At 42.8% G+C, this 18,115-nt stretch overlaps 1 protein-coding gene across 6 annotated transcripts in view; it reads left to right on the top strand.

The window, feature by feature from the left end:
• The window catches only part of LOC147030971 (LIM and SH3 domain protein 1-like), a 214,670-nt gene that overhangs the window by 152,830 nt on the left and 43,725 nt on the right, over positions 1-18,115 (top strand). For all 6 annotated transcript variants that reach the window (XM_085875598.1, XM_085875601.1, XM_085875602.1 and 3 more), the window contains one exon: positions 6,275-6,479. In XM_085875598.1, the coding sequence (XP_085731724.1) occupies positions 6,275-6,479 (205 nt within the window). The remainder of the gene's footprint in view (positions 1-6,274; positions 6,480-18,115) is intronic.

Raw genomic sequence — 18,115 nt, 5'->3', positions numbered from 1 at the left:
AAAAGGAACAGTAGAGAGACAGGAAGGAAACACCAACAGCAGAGTTGAAGGACAAAATAGAGGGAGATGTGGACAAACAATCGTTGTGGGGAGGAATGAAGGCTTAGTGGAGGATGCATGAGGTGGACATGATGGATACAGACGCAAACTCTCAGCAAGGAAAAATTGGAATTTGGAAGGAGGTGGGCTTGAGGATGGAGGGGGGGGGTGGGGGTTAATGGGGTCAGAAAGAATCAGGGTTTTGTAAGGAGGATGATCTGAGATGGTAGTAAACTGGTGTCTTGAAGACTTGGAGGGGAGAATGAGATTGAAGAGGACGTTGAGGTTGGTTCCACAGGTGGGAAAAAAGAGGAACGAATGATTGGAGGTGAGCAGTGATTCTGGATTTTGGGAGTTTCACCAGAAGGGGGTTGATGGTGGACCACATGCGTCCTGCAGAAACATGAGGATGAGACACGGACAAAGCACGGGAAAAGCAGAAACTGCAAGACGAGAAAGGAGGCAGTGGAAGACAGAGACCACCGACTTACCAGCGACGGGAAAGTAATAGGCCCATTGACTCAGCTTCATCACGGGAATTCCAATAATGGTGAAGGCCTTGGTTTCCATGGCGTCAAGCTGAGAAAGATGTGAGGCAGGGGCTTCAGTCCAGAGGGGAGAGCAGTATTGATTGCATCAAGCTGTGGATGAAGGGTAGGTGACTAGGCGTTCAGGTGTGCCAAGGAAGGACTTTGTACGACGCAGTTTGCCCAGTTGATGACTCACTTTGGAGGCCAACTTTGAAATGTGGTTTGCCCAAGAAATGTCATGGCTGATCATGAGGCCCTGGAGTTTGAATGATTAAACTTCCTCAAGAAGATTGTTGAGAAAGTAGATAGGAGGGTTTGCCAGATGGTAAAGAGATAGTGAGAGTGTGAGGTCGAATTTGACCACTTTGTGATTTTGTCAAGTCTGAAGAGGAGGGAAGAGGCTTCTGCCTGCCTTTCTGAAGGATGAGGGATGTCACGGCAGAGGATGCTTACCAGCCACCAGGTCCTCCTTTTTTTTTTTTTTTTTTGCATTCACCCACCACTTTTATTGGGGTGGGCTGTACGTAGCACGCCCAATGGATTGAACAAACCCACCACACCGGTATCCCTCCAGAGGCTCCAAGTGTTTGGTGTTCGTCCCAAGAGCACCGCGGGATCGCTTTTTAATGAATAGAACGACACTAATGGGAGGTGTAGAAGAATGAGAATGAGATCCATGGGACACATGTCTTACATCCATTAGGAACCCACACCCATCTACACATATACATGAAGTACATGTGCAAACTTGACAGTGTTTACATCATCACAAGTATGTAAGGGAGGTCACCACTCCTTCCCATGAAAGTTTCAATCTGTGTAATATTGTACAGGATAAAGACAATATGTTTTAAAGCAGCACTCCATTCAAGCTTCTTGCACTTTCAAAATGTATCCTGCATATTCCACCAATCTCATTCAACATTTCATGCAATATTGTGGTATGGAAGGATATGCACCATTGTTTGCTTTTAAGGACTGATGGCCACATTCATAATGATCAAGCCCATGTTGTTACAACCTTCAGCGATTTATACTGAAACTCATTAACACCGAAATAGCCCTTCATTAGGTCATCTCTTCGAGCATGACCTAATAATATGGGTGTCGATGTCCTTCGATCTGTCCGTCCGTCCGTCTGTTCACAATGAAGTTGAAGCGGGAGATCTGGTCATTAGTGATCCTGATAGAGGTCGATGAGACGTACACAATGGTATGACTTTCAAGGTCACCGAAGGTCAAGGTCAAGGTCACGAGGCCTTTGAAGTTGCGAAAATGATGATTTTCAAATTCTATCTCCTCCGCCATTTCTCAAGCGATCTTGAATTTGATTGAAGCATATGAATCTATTGGACAATATCTAAATTTGGTCGAGCCGGATTTTCGATATTCGCTTGCATTTTCGTGTCACGTGACTTCAAAGTTGGCAAAAAATGCGAAAATGACGATTTTCAAAATCTATCTCCTCCTACATTTCTCAAGCGATCTTGAATTTGATTGTGGCATATGAATGCATGGGACAATATCTAAATTTGGTTGGGATGGATTTTCGAATTTCACTTTCATTTTTGCTTCACGTGACTTCAAAGTTTGCAAAAACTGCCCTACCTTCAGGAGGCTATATATTCTCTACTGGGCATGGTAAAAGTTAGTGAATTGTGTCATTGCATAGCAGCTGACCTTGTATATGTATACATTTTCCGCCGAAGGTGCAAAAGTTTCAAAATCCGAAATGTAAACGTCGGCATTTATTTTCAAAATATAATGTAGTGCGCGCGCCAAAATGCCGAGTCATCTTTAACCAAACTGCGCAGTTCGAGCTGCGCAGTAGTCTTCGGTCATAACTGAACATTGAGAACTTGTGGTATTATAGAGATGACAGTCACCCCCACACGGGGGTAATTTTTTTGTTTTGCTTTTGAAATCCAGGCCATCCCACGCCAGAAATCCAGGCCATGTACGCAACGCAACTACAGCATCCCACGGTCTACGTGAATGCAGTCTACCTGGGGCCGTGTGAATACAATCTGGCCATTTATTTCTTGGAGAATTTTCTCAGATCATGAAACACACATTTCCTTTAGGTCTTGTGTCATGACTTGTGAAACAGTGTCATGACTCTTTGAATAACATCATCACCAGATTCTCTCAGCGAGGCAGTCTGTCTGTCTGTCTGTGTGTACAGACGTCAGTCTATGATCGAGTAACAACTCAATTTAAATTGAATGTTACATTTTGAACGACGCAGAACATGAATCGGAACACAAACCTGCAGTTTTTAGCACTTTAGCTCTGAATTGGGCAAATTGTACGCAATCTTCTCCCAATCATGCGTAGAGACGAGTGAAGTGATATTTTTACTCTGTCAACCTGCCTGGAAGTCAAATCTAATTGAAAAACATTCCAAACATCAGGAATCTTAATGTTTATAGGGACTTCATAAAGGACACAAACAACAGGCATGAATAACTAATTTCACGTGTTAACTCAGGTGGCGTTGCAGCGGCATCATTTTGCCTTTGGTTTCATAATATGTGAATACGCTTAACAGCTTTGGTTTAATGGGGTTTCCTGGCAGGGGTTTTTTGGAGAGTTTTTACCTTTGCTGTTTAATAGAGTTGACTCGGAATCTGAATGTCTTGGACGTATTCTCTTCCAAGCTAAAGTGTAAAAGACGATGCATCAACTGTGGTAAACTTCCGAAATTTTTTTTTTTTTTCTACAGCCTTTAAAACCCTAATTAACCTCCGCCATCGAAGATGGATGGAGGTTGCTGTTTTCACCCCTTTCTGTTTGTTTGTTTGTTTGTTTGTGAACAGTATTACGGGAAAAACTCCTCAACGGATTTCGACGAAACTTGGTGGGGGGTTAGGTCTGGTCCAAGGATCATGCCATTAGATTTTGGACTTGGTCCAAAATCCAATATGGCCGCTATGGCGACCAATTTGAAAAAATATTTGAATTTTTTTTTTGCATTTCTACATGTTTTAAGTGATTTCCAACCCTCCCCCCCCCCCAAAAAAAATTGTTAGAGGAAAAAAAAAATTTGGAAAATTTTTTTCAACAAAATTTCGATTTTTTTTTTTTGCATTTCTACATGTTATCAGTGATTTCCAACAAAAAAAACATGCCAAAATTATAATTGCAGCTGATTTTGGAACTTCAGGTGGATATACCCACGTAAAATCAATTTCTGTCTCAAGGAATCTAGACCACTCCACTCGACGAATGAATTGAGTATGTAAAAGGGCAAGTTGCAAACTATAACTCTGTGAGCACTGTTGACGTCAAATTGAATGAATAGGATATCAGGGGTAGTTGAGTGACCTAGCAGTATTGGCGGCGGAGGTTTTGCACTCTACCGAGTGCTCCCCCTCTAGTTTTACATATTTCAATTGAATTATGTACTTGAATACTGTAGAACACAAATTGCTTTCTTGTCACTTCCAACAACCTCCAGTTTTGCAGTTCTTGGACAAAATATGATGCCATTGTAGCCATCCTGACCAATCAAATTTGCCGTTCACGCTCAGCGTTCGGGAATATCGAGATTCAGGAAAAATGGCGACGTGTGGGAAATATAGATCGTGTTCAGAAATGCAAAGCAAGGGTTTAAATACCCTTTCCATGGTGCTTTTTCTCAAGACTGCATGTGGTAAAGTGTTCTATGAACCCTCTATTTACCTCTGCCACTGAAGGTGGATGACGGAGGTTATGTTTTCACCCCTGTTTGTTTGTCTGTCTGTCTATCTGTGAGAAGTAGATCTCAAAAAATTAGAGACATAATTGGACAAATCTTAGTGGATAAGTTTGGAGTGTGACAAGGATGGATTGATTACATTTTGGTGAAGATCCGGATCGACATCTGAATACTACAATTTTTAAGTGATTCTTTGCCATTGAGAGTTAGGGCCAAAAATGAAATATCGCATCATAACAATAAATAGATTTTTCACTTGTGGTTTTGTTTTCTGTGAATTTTACCTTTCTATCATGTCGTGTGATTATTTATTTATTAGCCCCCGTTTGACTTAGCCCAAAACAGGGGCTTATGGATTTGGTCTTGATTTTCGTATCCGTGCCTGCGTGCGTCCAACCATATCTCGGACATGTATGCACCGATTTTATTCGTACTTGGTACAAAGACAACATATGATTTTGTTTCTTGATGCAATCAAAGATGGCCGACTGGTGGCCATTTTAGTTGTAAAAAACCCCGATGTTGAACACGTCCTCAACCATTTATCGGAGATGCATTTGCCGATGTTGCTCAAACTTGACAACTGCTTATGAATGATGGCTTACGTATGCACATCATTTTTTTCGAGATCAGATCTAAGATGGTCGACTGGTAGCCATTTTGTTATTAAATGTGTCCCTAACCATTTCCTGAACATGCATGGTCTGATTTTGTTCAAACTTGGCAAATGTCACATGTCACAAATGTTCTTGTATGTCACATGACCACTCAAGTCAGTTGTGCATACACATAAATCTTGTAACTGTGGGTCAGCATTTGAACTCCGTACAGCAAAATTTCTAAAACCACAGGGGGCTATGATATTTTATGTCTTTTTCTCCTTGTTTACTAAGGAATGGCATGCACCTCATGCTTCTGCCATCTTGTCGTGTAAACAAATGGGTTCATTTGGGATTACTGGTAAAATTTATTGTAATCTTATTTTATAGCTAGTGTGAGATGAGCCCTCACTGGATCACAAGCCGGTGACAACCTATCTGCGTCAGCTCATGAGAAAGTTATAGTCCGGCCATCTTTCAGAGTCTATGCTCCGAGCGTACTACAGTAACTGTCAGGTGTGGTTGCATTCTGTCTTGTGGTTGCCATCCACTCGACAAAACATCCACCACTTTTTTTTTTCCAAAAACTTATTTATGATTACTGTGCACAAATCACTTGCGTGTTTCCGTATATACAGTATTTCCAATCGTATGGATATGAATCCTTCAGAAGATCTTCAAAGTAACATACCTATCCATTGCCATGGTCAGCCACTGGAATAGTTTCAAACTCTTGGAAGCTCTTGGCCTCACCACCAGTCACAACCTCTCCTGGGCTAATCATATAGCAAAGCTGGCCTGTAAAGCCAACCACAGATGAGGCATCCTCCATCGTTCAGTCATCTGGTCTGTGCTGTCTCTGGCTGTCCCAGACCGACTGTGTGCGTGTGCGAGCATCGCTGTAGCCCTACTATCAGTACCATGCCGTGTTGTCCCTCTTGTCTCAAAATATATATAAAAACATGTTTGCTTTAATTTGTTCCAAACACAACAGAACTGCTGTTTTAATTTGTGAGCACAGCATGTACTGTGTGAGAATATTGTGAAGAGGATGACACCTACAGTAATTCTATTTTCCCTCTGCTGTTCGTCATGCTCCAAAATCTCCCTTTTTAAAAAAGTGATGATCTCTGTTGGAGCTTATTTTTGGTATTTCCACAACTTTTCTTTCCAGGATTAATTTTTATTTCCCATCTGTGGCCATTTTACTTAGGCATCCAAAACCTTCTTGCTTCTTGTACCTGCTTGTGTTCTGCCAAGCTTTTAATATTAACTCCCACCGATATATATATATATATATATATATATATATATATATATATATATATATATATATATATATATATATATTACCTGCAACTTTGACTGTCGCATTTCAATTTTTCATGTTACTGTTATTCCCTCAGTCAAAATATCAAGAGGAACCAGACAAAGGAAAGCAAAAGGGCTGGCCAGGAGGTGGTGTTGCTGTAGTTGGTGAGCGTGCAAAAGCTGGTCAGCACAATGCCACGGATGGGTATAGTCACAGCTTGCCACGACGTGCAGTTGAGCCTGATTGTGGAGATTGGCGAAGGACACGTCTTGAACAGCAACAACAGCAGCTTGTTGGAAGTGAGTAGCAGTTTACAATTAATGAGTATCAATATATAATGGAGTAAGTGTATTTATGTATGGATGTATGTGCCGTCATGGCCAAAAATATTGGCATCCTTGCACTTTTTTCAAATAATGCACCATTTCTTCCAGAAAATAGTTGACATTAAAAAATATTTTGGTATCCACATATGTATTACTTTGGTTTGTAGTGGAACAAAACCAAAAAAGCTGAAAAAATTACAGAATGTTAGCTTATTCCACACAGGAATCCTAAAATGGCCCAGACAATACGATTGGCACCTTTTAGAAGTTGTTCGAAATAATTAGATTTTAAGCCGGTGATTCTCCTTTACTTTGGAATTGAACTCACCTGTGGTGAGTTGCAGGTGCCTGCAAGATAAAAATCACTCATTCAACCAGTTTGAAAAGAGAAAAGGAGTTATTCTGCTGTTTTGTGTCACTGTGTGGACTGCAATGAGCATGGAGAAAAAGAAAGAAAACCAGAGAATTGTCTGAGGAGGTCAGACAATATTGCAGCCAAGCATGGACAATCTCAAGGCTACAAGTCCATCTCCAGAAACCTTGATGTTCCTGTATCTACCGTACACAATGTTATCAGGAAGTTTAAGGCCCATGGCATTGTAGCCAACCTCCCTGGACGTGGCCGCAAGAGAAAACTTGATCGAAGATTGCAGCGAAAGATTGTCCGAATGGTGGAGAAAGCACCTCGATCAACTGCCAAACAGATTCAAGCTGACATTCATCCACAAAGTACGACAGTTTCAACTCGCACCATCCATCGCCAATTCAATGAAAGGGGGTTCTATGGTAGGCGACCCAAAAAGACCCCACTACTGAGACTGAGAGAGACAGAGACAGACAGACATAAGAAAGCCTGACTGGTTTCCCAAAACACACCGGAACAAGCCAAAATCCTTCTGGGAGAATGTCCTGTGGACAGATGAGACCAAATTAGAGCTTTTTGGTAAAGCACATTTTCTCTGTTTACAGAAAACAAAATGAAGCCTTCAAAGAAAAGAACACCTTTCCCGCCAGTCAAACAATGGAGGAGGTTCAGTGATGTTTTGGGGTTGCTGTGCTGCCTCTGGCACTGGGTGCTTTCAATGTGTGCATGGCATTATGAAATCAGGAGATTATCAAGGCATTTTGGAGTGCAATGTTCAACCCAGTGTCAGAAAGCTGGGTCTCCGTCGAAGGTCACAGGTCTTGCAGCAGAACAATGACCCCAAACACACTTCAGAAAGCACCCCGGAATGGTTCAAGACAAAATGCTGGACTGTTCTGAACTGGCCAGCAATTAGTCCAGATCTTAATCCCATTGAACACCTGTGGGGAGATCTGAAAACAGCAGTTGGGAGAAGGCATCCTTCAAATTTGGGAGAACTGGAGCAGTTTGCACAAGAAGAGTGGATCACACTGCCAGTAGAGATGTGTAGGAAGCTCATTCATGGCTATAGGAAGTGCTTGACTGCAGTTATTTTATCTAAAGGCTGTGTTACCAAATATTAAGTCTCGGGTGTCAATAATTTTGTCAATGCCATTTATTTTTATATTCTGATTTAAAAGGATATATTAAGTTCTGAATCAAAACAAAGGTTCTTTCATATTAACAGTGAAATCTTGTTAAAAAAATTCTAAACAATGACTGGCTGTTGATGAAGCTTGTTCATATAATTGCATGACTATCAAGGGCTTAATGGAAAAATCAATCCAGGAGAGACTGTTTCAGCTCAGACATTTTATGTCCAGATGCACTTGCCAAGTTCAGCTTTAATTATCCAGTACACTGTGCCATTCTTCAAGGTTGCAATTATAATAGTGTTGAAATGACAGGGTTTTTACTCACAATAATTGTTGGAATTGGTCCTGAGGTGTTTACATGTTTCGACTCAGAGAGCTATTAGATGTTAATAAATGCCGAGGTATGCTTTTATTACACACTTAGCTTACCGTACCAACACAGAGACGGCACAGCACGCTGCAACAGACAAGAACGCACATTGCCAACGAAATAGCGGGAAAATGTGCATTTGGAGAAGTTGAGGAGCTAACAGCTCATCAGGGAGTGTGTGCATACAAATATGGAAAGGAAGTCATGAAGTTTGAGATAGATGTGAACAAATGATGAACATTTTATAAGAAAGTGAGGATTTGTCTTAATTAAGGTAGTAATAGGAAATATTAAGGAGGTTGGAATTATACCCTTGAGTGGAAATGAATTTTCATCGATGAAGCCAAGGGAATAGCCTCTTCGGAGCCATCTATTTATTGATATGCTTGGTAAGGGGGAGGGGGTGTAAACATAAACTAAAATACACCATTTGGTGTCTGACAGTTTTTTTTACCACGATACATTCAGTCGTTACTGATCCAATCTCAACCAAATTTGACAGAAGGATTATGGGTCACATGATGGAGGTTGTAGCGACTTAATTTTCCTCCCTCCCCAAGGGGTGTTCGGCATTGGGTGAAGTCCGTGTTAAGGTGTATATCTGTGTTAAGATAGCTAATCGTGGTGTTTTTCCAAGGCCGCTTCTGATAAAACCAATAATAACTAATAACACGAATGATAATTGCATAATATTAATGTTATTACAAAATATTAATCCTAATAATATCCCCTCTCCCCAGTGGGGTTTTTCCTCCTTGAACAAATGCCATGCTAGCATGTATAAATAGCTTATTGTGGCGTTTTCTGGGGCTTGAAAATGAGTAAGAAGAAGAGGCTTATCAGAAGTGAAAAATATTACAAACCACAAATACGTATGTTTACCTTTTTCAGCAGTCGCATATACTGCTGTGTAACACTAAACTGAAAGAAATCTGGAAGAATCCCGACATCCTTGAGGCATTCTCTGCTCATTGTGTCCACCACAGAAGAACAGACCCGAGATTAGATCTACTGCAATCTATATACCCCAGAGAGGAGAATATCATGACTCTTCCGATCACTCCCATAGAGAATGGGTGTACTCGTTGATAAGATTGAGCAAAGAAAGAGAAGAGAGGAGGATAGGAGAAAGGAAGGATAGGGGAGCGTGAGGGGGGGGGGGGTGCAAAGAGAATAGAAAGGAATTTGACAGCTGATAAGATGAAGGGGAGGGCATGTATCGATGAATGGTTAGCGGTGAAGTAGGGGTTGATTCTGCTATTTATGCTTACATCGTTAAAATTGTATTGAGTGACACAAGACCGCTGGAGATGAACGCCCAGGACGCCGAGCAGGAGGGTTCTGCACACGAGCGACGAATCCATTGTGGTTATGTTTTAACCAATTTTACTGTGCAGCTATTTCAGCACACGTACAGTTTAACAGGGGGATCTGATTATGCTGGAGGATGGCAATATGCCTCAAAATACCAGCAAATAGAGTTGAACAAATAAGTCCATGGACAGCATCAGTTCACGTGTCCTAAAAACAGCTCTGCTGTTATTGCACATCCTCTTTCTCCTCTTTTCATCCTGTCATTGGCCCTAGGTCATCTTCTACTTGGAGATCAGCCAACATCACCACATTACTTAAACATAGGGGCAATAGCCCTGGTACACCTGGTAGCGGCTGGATAAGATAACCAGGGAACCTCCGGAAGACATGGATTACTCACAAAATATGTAATGGAGAAGAAAGTAAATACTTATGGATTTTTTTTTAATGCTGTGAACAAACTTTGGTACATCACAGGTGATAAAGGTTGTGGTCAAGTTTCATTGAAATTGTATTGTGTGCGTGTGGTTTCAGAAAACAAAGCAAATACATATTGGGGGGGGGGGGTAACCCCCCTCTACTCCCCTGTAGACCCCAACGTTTTTAATGCCATGAACCGTCTTTGATAGAGCACGGGTAATGAATGTTGTAGTCAAGTTTCATCAGAATTGTATGTGCTGTGTCTGAGAAGAAAGCAAATAGCTCTTTGGAGGGGGGGGGGGAAACCTCTCCCCCCCATACACTCCTGCAGACCCCCCTCAGACCTCGATTGTTTTTTAATACCATGAAGAAACATTGGTACGTTGTGGTAAAGTTTCATCAAAATCGTTTGTGTAGTTTCAGAGAAGTTGCAAGTATTTGTGGACGTACAGATGGACTGACTGACTGACTGACTGACTGATGGACAACATGCCATCCCATAAGCTCCCCAGAACTACGTTCCAGGTGACCTAAAACATCGGTGCAATAACCCTGGGCTCACCTGGGAGAATAATGATACTGAAGAGGAACTCAATGTGAGACGGAATCAGCAAAATGTACCAATCAATGAACCAATGTTCTGGGCCCAGTCCTGTTCCTAATCTTGATCAATGATCACTCTGACTCTCTAGACAATCCTCTTTATCTATTTGCTGATGACTCCACCCTCTGTCGTGACATCCCTCATGCTTAAGACAGGATGGCTGCATGCAGCCTCTTCCCTCTCTTCAGACCTTGAAAAAAATCACAAGCTGGTGAAACACTTGGAATATGTCTTTCAATCCTGACAAATCTCTCACTCTCTCTCACTCTCCTCTTTCTCTCTCTCTCTCTGAAAGGAGAAACTCTCCTTTCAGAGAGAGTTTCTCTCTGAAACTATGAGAGAGTGGCAAACTCTCCACTTCAAACTCTTCAACCACTCAATGTTCAACCACTCAAACTCCTGTGTCTGACTATCAAACATGATAACTCTTGGGCAAACCACATTTCAGAGTTGGCAGACAAAGCTAGTCGCTGACCGGGCCACCTCCTTCACCCAAATTCTTTCCTTGGCACACCAGAACTTCTATCCATCGACAAGGCCTTCATCTGCAGCTTGATGGAGCGCTGCTCCCCACTCTGGGTTGGTGACCCGGCCTCACTCCTTGCTCAGCTTGTTGCCGTGGAAACCAAGGCCTACAAGATTATTGGAATCTCCCGCGATGAAGACGAGTCCATGGGCCAATCATTTTCCTATCACAGACAGGTCGGTGGCCTCTCTGTCTTCTGCCTCTCTGGTCACTGTCTTTTTCTGATCTTGCACCATCTGCTCTTTCTGTGCTTTTTTCGCCCCACGTTCCCGCAGGACACACAGTCCACCATCACCCCCTTGTGGTGAAGCTTCCAAAATCCAGGATCACTGCTCACCTCCACTCATTCATTCCTCTTTTCTCCCCACCTATGGAATCAACTTCCACATTCTCTTCAATTTAATTCTTTCCTCCAGGTATTCAAGATGGCTTCCCACCACCACCTCATGAAATCTCTAATCCAGAATCATGATCTTTTCTCCCCCTGTTAATTCCCCCGATCTGTAAGCCATCTTCCTTCCAAATTTCCAGTTTTTCCTTTCCGAGGGTTTCCTTCTGTATCCATCTTGTCCACCCCATGCATCCTCCCCTACCCCTCTTTAATCCCCACATCCCTTATTTTTCCAAATCTCGTTCTGATTTGTTGACATCTCCCAAGTCTCCCTCATCTATTCACTGTTCGAATTCTTCCACGAGCCTTGACTTTGCACTGAAAAAAACTAGATGGTATTCATAGAATACTTACCCTGCACAGTAAACAGTTTTAGGAGGTATAGAGGTGCAACGTTTTTCCAAGATGGCATCCGTACCACGTGACCTATGACATAATTATGAATACAAAAATTCCGCAGGTGGAGGCACTCCGATGGTAAAACTTTGTATCAATCAGACCAACAGTTGCCGAGAAAATGAATATTTAAAATGCAGACACGTACGCACGTTCACAACTGAATGCCAAAGCCTGCTTTTTGCATCGCAAGCACAGGGTAATAAATAATAATAAAAATGAATATGGGGGCACCAGAAGCGAAATAATGATAAAAATAGTGAGGCAACTGATGGCAGGCTTAACGGAACAGTAAGAACTTGGTGCTATTCTTAAATATAATCTTGTCACAGCAGACTCAATCAGGAACAGAGGATGCACAGGAGAATGGACAAAAGTGTGGCGTGTGTCGACACAGTCTTTCTTGTGAAGTGCCGGGAAGTAGGCCGCAGGTTTGTCTGGAGACGTCAAGTGCAGGCCAACTTCAGACCCCTCTCCTAGTCCGGTCTCGACCTTGGATCTTCGTGCTTATGGCGAGGTGATCCACAGCTTGCTGTCTGTGACTGTGCGGCACCAGCAGGGCATCCCGGCTGTGCTGGATTGGCATGCATCTCTGTGGCTCTGTCCATCGTTATCCCGGGCTGTCTGTACTGGTGCCGATGGCTGTGTGGCTCACTCTCTGTGCATCCCTGGCTGTGTGTGTCAGGCACTCCTTTGGTCTGCACTGCCACTGGCTGTCCCAGGCTGACTGTGTGTGAGTGACTGTCTTGGCGGCAATCCTGACTGTATGTGGATGTGACCATCATAAGCAGTGCCTCTTCCCCCACGCCCTCCCCACCCCCAACTCCCCACTGCAGGGTCTTGCGCATGCGCTCTCACAATTGTGAAACAACTCACGTTGAGGTGCTATTTGTAAAACCTGCATCGGAGAGAAGCAAACTAGCACACGTGAAAACTCCATGTTGGTAAAATGCATGCAAGAGGCTTGAAATAGCTAACATGGGCAATGCCATGTTGAGGTGCGATGAAACAACCATGGGGGGTGATGTACCAATTACACAGATGGAAGATGGGGAGAAGAGACAGACTCGAGGGTGAGGATGACTGGGAAGTTAACTAGACATCAGATATCCGATCGATGCTAATTGAGGTTTACAAACACTTACACCAACACTCATTATAAGAAATAACAAATGAATAATTAACCCCTAAGTCATTTTGTAACTATATCATTGTGACACTCAGTTCTGAGCTGTCTCACCTGGGTTAGAATTTATATGCAGCTATAAACTGTCCTCTTGGTGTTTTGTAGCCAGGGCGGTACACCATTGTGTACAGTGTACACCATTCCTTGGATGAACATTAAACTGGGTGACCCATCTACTTGATCTGACAATGTCCTTTCCAAAGAGTAGGCTAGGCATTGCTGGCACCCTGGCCAAATTCCAAATTGCTGCCAAGACTGACAGCTGGGAAGGCAAAGGCAAACCGCCAACCATAACCTTTGTCCAGGAACTGATTCGACACCATCGGCAATCTGTAAGGAATACAGTACACTGATGATGATTATGATGAGTTAATATTATTCCCCTAATTGGAATAGTGAGGTGATACTGCACTGCAAATTTATAAAAGATTACATTTTAATATTAATTAGGAGCTTCCACAGGAATGTATAAGAAGAAGCAGCACTCCTTTCGCATCTTCAGACACAGGGCTACCGATGCAGTTTTCCTTTGCTAGGAGGCACAATCCTGGATGGTTCGCCACTTCAACCAACACAGGATACTCGAACGGCTCATTCTTCCCAGTAAGCTGGTACTTATTTTGCCAAGCTCAGATGGATGGCAGGTTGAGTCAACCCAGCTGGTGTTATGTTGATGGCACAATAGAGGTTTGAACTCAGGACCCCAAGATCTTAAGCCAACCATCTTAACCATGAAACAACACCAGGCTTCAGAAACATAGAGTTCTCATTAAAATTAGGATTTGAATTGTAACAGCAATTCCACACAATGCAAAAAATAAGATTAATGCTTTGGTTTATTTGGAGATCATTATCTCCTTGTGAGTCTGAGGCCTTGTATGTACAATGTTCTCTCTGCTTTACACAGTCCTGATTATTTCATGAGTTTCACTGCGTGGGGGTACCAGAAAGATGTAACTATCCTTCTGTAGTTTGCGTGTTATTCAATTACAGATATCTGCAGGAGGAAACAAATTCACCACATTACAATAGTTATGGCGGTCAAAGTACTGTGCATGAATTAATGTGGATGCCATGTGAAAACATCCCTCCTTTACATGGCATATGTTTGTTTGAAGCAATTTTTGTTTCAAAGGACATTGGAGACAGTTTGAAGCATTGGAGTTTCAAAGGAAATAATTCTCCATCTCTCTCTTTCTCCATCCTCTCTCTCTGTCTCTGTCTCTGTCTCTGTCTCTGTCTTTGTCTTTGTCTCTCTCTGTCTTTCTCTCCCCCCCCCACCCCCACTTTGCTTGGCACGTACGTGCAATCGCAGGGTGCTGTTACTCAGTCTCTGGCGGTGCGTGTGGAGCTTGTGTTGCTTCTCCTTTCTCTCTTCTTATTGTCTAAATGTTTTGGTTTTCGTTTCTCTTTACCGCTTTCTCCTTGGTTTGTCTTATCTAATGAGTGAGAGAGAGTGAGAGAGAGAGTGAGAGAGAGTGAGAGAGAGTGAGAGAGAGAGAGTGAGAGAGAGAGAGAGAGAGAGAGAGAGAGAGAGACAGACAGTGAGAGAGAGGGAGAGAGAGACAGAGAGTGAGAGAGAGAGAGAGAGAGAGAGAGAGAGCGAGAAGCGAGAGAGAGAGCGCGAGAGAGAGAGAGAGAGAGAGAGAGAGAGAGAGAGAGAGAGCGCGAGAGAGAGAGAGAGAGAGAGCGCGAGAGAGAGAGAGAGCGCGAGAGCGAGAGAGCGAGAGAGCACACACGGTAGGTGATGTTCGGGTGTTTTTCAGCACCCCTCCCGGTTTTGAGGCCTGTGTTCCATCTGACGTGTTTGCTAGTTTTAGCCAACGCTTTTTGACTGCTTTTAACGATTCTTGAATCTCGTCCTTATTATTATTATTATTATTATTATTATTATTATTATTATTATTATTATTATTTTATTTTTCCTCCACTTGCTAGCGTCGCTTGTGGTAGGTTTCGTTTGTTAAAATTACTTTTAGCTATGGCAAACGTTCGTTTGAATCATATCATGTACAAGTCACTTACTCGTAAGAATGGCCTCGTGTGTGATCCCCCGAGGGAGGACGTGTTACGAGCAATCGGAAAGATCGTTGGTTTACACAACATCCGTGCATCCTCTCAAATGAATAAGAAGTTTGTTGTGTTCGTTTCCGAGGTGCACATGGTAACCTCCGTTGTGGAGCAAAGCCTTGTCGTACACCCCGACCTGTTTCTCTTTGTTTCCCCATTAGACACACCTGCGGTTAAGGTGAACGTGTCTAACGCTCCCCCTTTCATTCGGAATGATGATTTGTGTGCTCAATTGAGTAAGTTCGGTACGATCGTATCAAAAATCACGATGGTGCTGATACACTCAGGAAGTGGAGAATTTAAACACGTGATGACTTTTAAAAGGGTACTGTACATGATATTTCCCGAAAATGAGCAAAAGTTAAACGTAGTTTTGCATGCAAAAATTAACGGCCATGTGTATAGAATGTATGCCTCCACGGATGTCATGGCATGCTATCGTTGTGGAGCGTACGGTCATGTGAAGAACTCCTGTCCCGTTTTGATGAGATCATCAGAAAATCAAGGACAGGAGATTGTAGATCCCCCCCTCCCCACGTCATGGGGTGGGTGAAAGTGGAGAATCCTCTTCACCACCTGTTCGTGAGCGGGAAGCAACAGACTCCTCCCCACCACATATTGGTGAGTGGAAAACAGTAGGCCCCTCCTCTCTACCTTCTAATGTACCAGAAGTGGTTGGTCCCCTGACCTCCACTGCACAGGACTGTACTGATGACGACATGAGGGGTTCGTGACTGTGTCTCATGAAAAAGGGCAAAAACGTTTGTGTCCTGTCGTCAATGAGACTAAGACAACACAAAGTAAGATACTCGTTGTGTCAGATGTGCCGAGCTTGCAAGATGCATCTCACATCGATAATTAATCCCTCTTCGGGACTGGTAATTGAACCGGAACCGATTATAACTCTGACTAATTCATTTGCACCACTCGCTGAATTGCCTAAGTTGTACGAGTGTGACGTAGACATTAAGAATACTCGTGCCTCTCAGGAGGCTACAAGTGGGGATTCTGATATTTTTGGTCTCTGCAGTGATAAAAAGGAATTCGTCACTGAGGTGTGCACAAAGGTGTGTGTTTGTGATGACAAGGCTGATAAGCCAGAAAGCCCCTCAGAGGAAATCTGTAATCCTACCCTTGTGGAACAAAATGGAAGGGATGGTAAGAAGGAAGCTGCATGTGATCGTGGGCAAATAAATCGGAATGAAAAGACCGATGGTTCAAATTCGATGGAGATTTGTGCCTCAGGAATAAGTTTGGATCAGGAAGAGAATGACAGAGATGATGAGGCTGATTTCGATGATACCTCTTCTACCCTGTCAGTTAGTGGGTGTTGTGCCCAAGAGGATGATGGAGACACCATGGTTACAGAAGATGAAATTATTAAATTCTTCAATGAAACCTTCAGGAAAAGGCATGTGAGAATTCAGGGTTTTCCCCCGAAACTCCATGCCTTTCTAAGAACTGTGAAAAATATGATTCACAAACCTCAGCAAGTCAGGATCTCAGAACCTCAATTCCAGCGGTTGAGGAAGTGTGCCACTAAAGCCGGAAAAGAACTCCAAGAGTAGTAGTAATAGTTGTAGTAGTTTTAAAAAAAGTAAATGAAGCTAGCATTTCTCAACATAAATGGAGGCCGCAGTTGTGTACGTCGCCTGGACGCAGTTGTGTGTGTGCAGATGTTTACGAAAGAAAAAAATCGATATTCTGATGTTACAAGATACACACACCAACCAACCTTGTGAGGATGAGTGGCGCAGGATTTTTAAAGGTTGCCTTTTTTTCTCCAGTGCCTTTGAGGATGCTAAGGCAGGTGTGGCAATTATTGTGCACCTGAGAATCCAACCCTCAGAGATTTCTTGTCGGGTTGTTTGTAAGGGATTCTTAGTTGCTGTGGAATTGAAAAGCAGTAATCAAAAAAATTGTATTATTAATGAGTTGCCCCAGTGACAGTGCTGAAAGGATTCTATTCCTTCCAAAGTTAGCAGGCTTTTTAAAACACTGTTAACTTGACTAATTTAATTTGTATGGAGGGAGATTATAACTGTACACTCAACCCCCAACTGGACAGGAATACTCCTGAGCCCATCCACCCGGTGCAAGGTTTTTGGCAAAACTTGAACAAAAATTTTAATTTAGGGATGTTTCATCACACCATTTGAAAGCCTTTATCCCTGAGCAGGGGTCAGCTTTTTGCAGGCTCCATTCATGGTACCCTTTCTTGTGGCAATGTTTTTACGGCCGGCTGCCCTTCCTGATGTCAATCCTTATAGTTTCCTTCGACCCTGCAGGGATAATTACCAGGACACTGATGCTCATTTAGCCGACCTTCGGAAGGATGACAGGCTGAGTCAACCCCCCTAATGTGAACTCAGTAGCCAGTGGGGCTTGAACTCAGGATCCCAAGCCACCGCCTTAACCACTAAGCCACACCAGGCTAATAATTTAGGGATGTTTGGTGTCTGCAAAATCCAAACACCCGTCAATATACATGGGTGTGCTGTTCAAAGAACCAGATAACCATGGGCTGACTAGACAGATTGGATGTAAACGAGGGAATGGTAAATCTGGTTCAGAGAACATGCATATGTCCATCTGGCTTTTCTGATCACCATATGATTATAATGGAATGTATGTTATCCTTTCGTTGCGGTAATAGTGCATACTGGACTTCAATGTTAAATTATTACAAGATGTATAGTTTGAAAATGCCTTCAGACTGGTATGGAAAAAGTTAGAAAAACAAAAGTGTTCCTTTCCTTATATTCGACAGTGGTGGGACTGTACGAAATCCCAAATTCAGATTTTCTGTCAACAATATTGCTCACATGCCAC

This window comes from Eptatretus burgeri, chromosome 3 (genome assembly GCF_056783735.1).
Source record: "Eptatretus burgeri isolate ZD-2024b chromosome 3, Ebu_testis_v1, whole genome shotgun sequence".
NCBI lineage: Eukaryota > Metazoa > Chordata > Myxini > Myxiniformes > Myxinidae > Eptatretus > Eptatretus burgeri.
This window is presented reverse-complemented; position numbering and strand designations above follow the sequence as displayed.